The 1023-nt window shown below is 57.9% G+C and overlaps 1 protein-coding gene across 1 annotated transcript in view; it reads left to right on the forward strand.

Annotated features, from left to right (window-relative positions):
• FAAH2 (fatty acid amide hydrolase 2) overlaps nt 1-1023 on the forward strand; it is a gene marked incomplete at its 5' end in the record, with an annotated part of 7134 nt that overhangs the window by 1527 nt on the left and 4584 nt on the right. Inside the window, 2 exons of the mRNA XM_009332005.1 lie at nt 153-272; nt 774-909. Coding sequence (XP_009330280.1) covers nt 153-272; nt 774-909 — 256 coding nt within the window. The remainder of the gene's footprint in view (nt 1-152; nt 273-773; nt 910-1023) is intronic.

Raw genomic sequence — 1023 nt, forward strand, 5'->3', positions numbered from 1 at the left:
TCCCCAGCTGTCCCCCAGACATCGCTAAAGTCGGGGCGGCTCCCAACCCATCTGCATGCAAAAAGAAGCAGCCACCATGAGATGCTCCTGCTTTGCTGAATGATTTGCACTATAAGCCTGTGGGGTTTTTTGCTGTATTTTCTCCCATGCAGGTGGGGAGGGTGGTGTCCTGGCAGCTGCCTGCTCAGTCATAGGCGTGGGCTCCGACATCGGTGGCAGCATCCGGATGCCTGCTTTCTTTAACGGAGTCTTCGGCCATAAACCCACAACAGGTAATGCGGGCGTGGGGACCTCTTCTCAGAAATGCCAGGAGGTGGAATGCAGGGCGTGGGAGGAACCTGTTCGGGACACTCCTGTGCTTGCCACTGGTGGGATTGCTGAAAGGGCACAGGCAACTTCTTGCATGGGACAAGCCCACTGCGTGAGTGCAACCTGGCCTCGGTAGTGAGGAGCCATTTGGTGGCAGAATGCCAAGCGCGTGGGAGGTGTTTTACCCCTGGTATTGCATCCTCAGCATGGGATGTTTTCCCAAGGTCAGGATCTGCTGCTGGGGTGTTTCCCTGGCAGCTGGTGTCCCAGCTGGGTGCTTTTCCTCCTTTCCCCACCCTGTGCACCTTGCTGTCAGCTTGCAAGTGCTGCCAATGTGTGCAGTCCCCGGGCAACAGCTTCCCCCTGCACCCAGAGGCTGCCATTCTGCACAGCTTGCCTCGGCTGGAGGGGACGCTCACGGATGCTCGCGGGGTGGTACCTAACATCTCCCTCTGTGCTCGCAGGGGTGGTGCCCAACGATGGCCAGTTCCCGAATGCTCAAGGGGTGCGGACCAGCTTCCTGTGCACGGGGCCCATGTGCCGCTACGCAGAGGACCTGGAGCCTATGCTGAGGGTCATGGCCGGTCCTGGAGTCAACAAGTAAGTTGCTCCTACTGCTTCAAGCTGCTGAATTGGTCTCAGCTACTTCCTGTTTGGTGTAGAAGATAGGTCTGCATCACCCAGATTGCTTGTTACTGGTTTCCTTGCTCCACC

The sequence above is a fragment of the Pygoscelis adeliae genome, unplaced genomic scaffold (genome assembly GCF_000699105.1).
Source record: "Pygoscelis adeliae isolate BGI_AS28 unplaced genomic scaffold, ASM69910v1 Scaffold339, whole genome shotgun sequence".
Lineage (NCBI taxonomy): Eukaryota > Metazoa > Chordata > Aves > Sphenisciformes > Spheniscidae > Pygoscelis > Pygoscelis adeliae.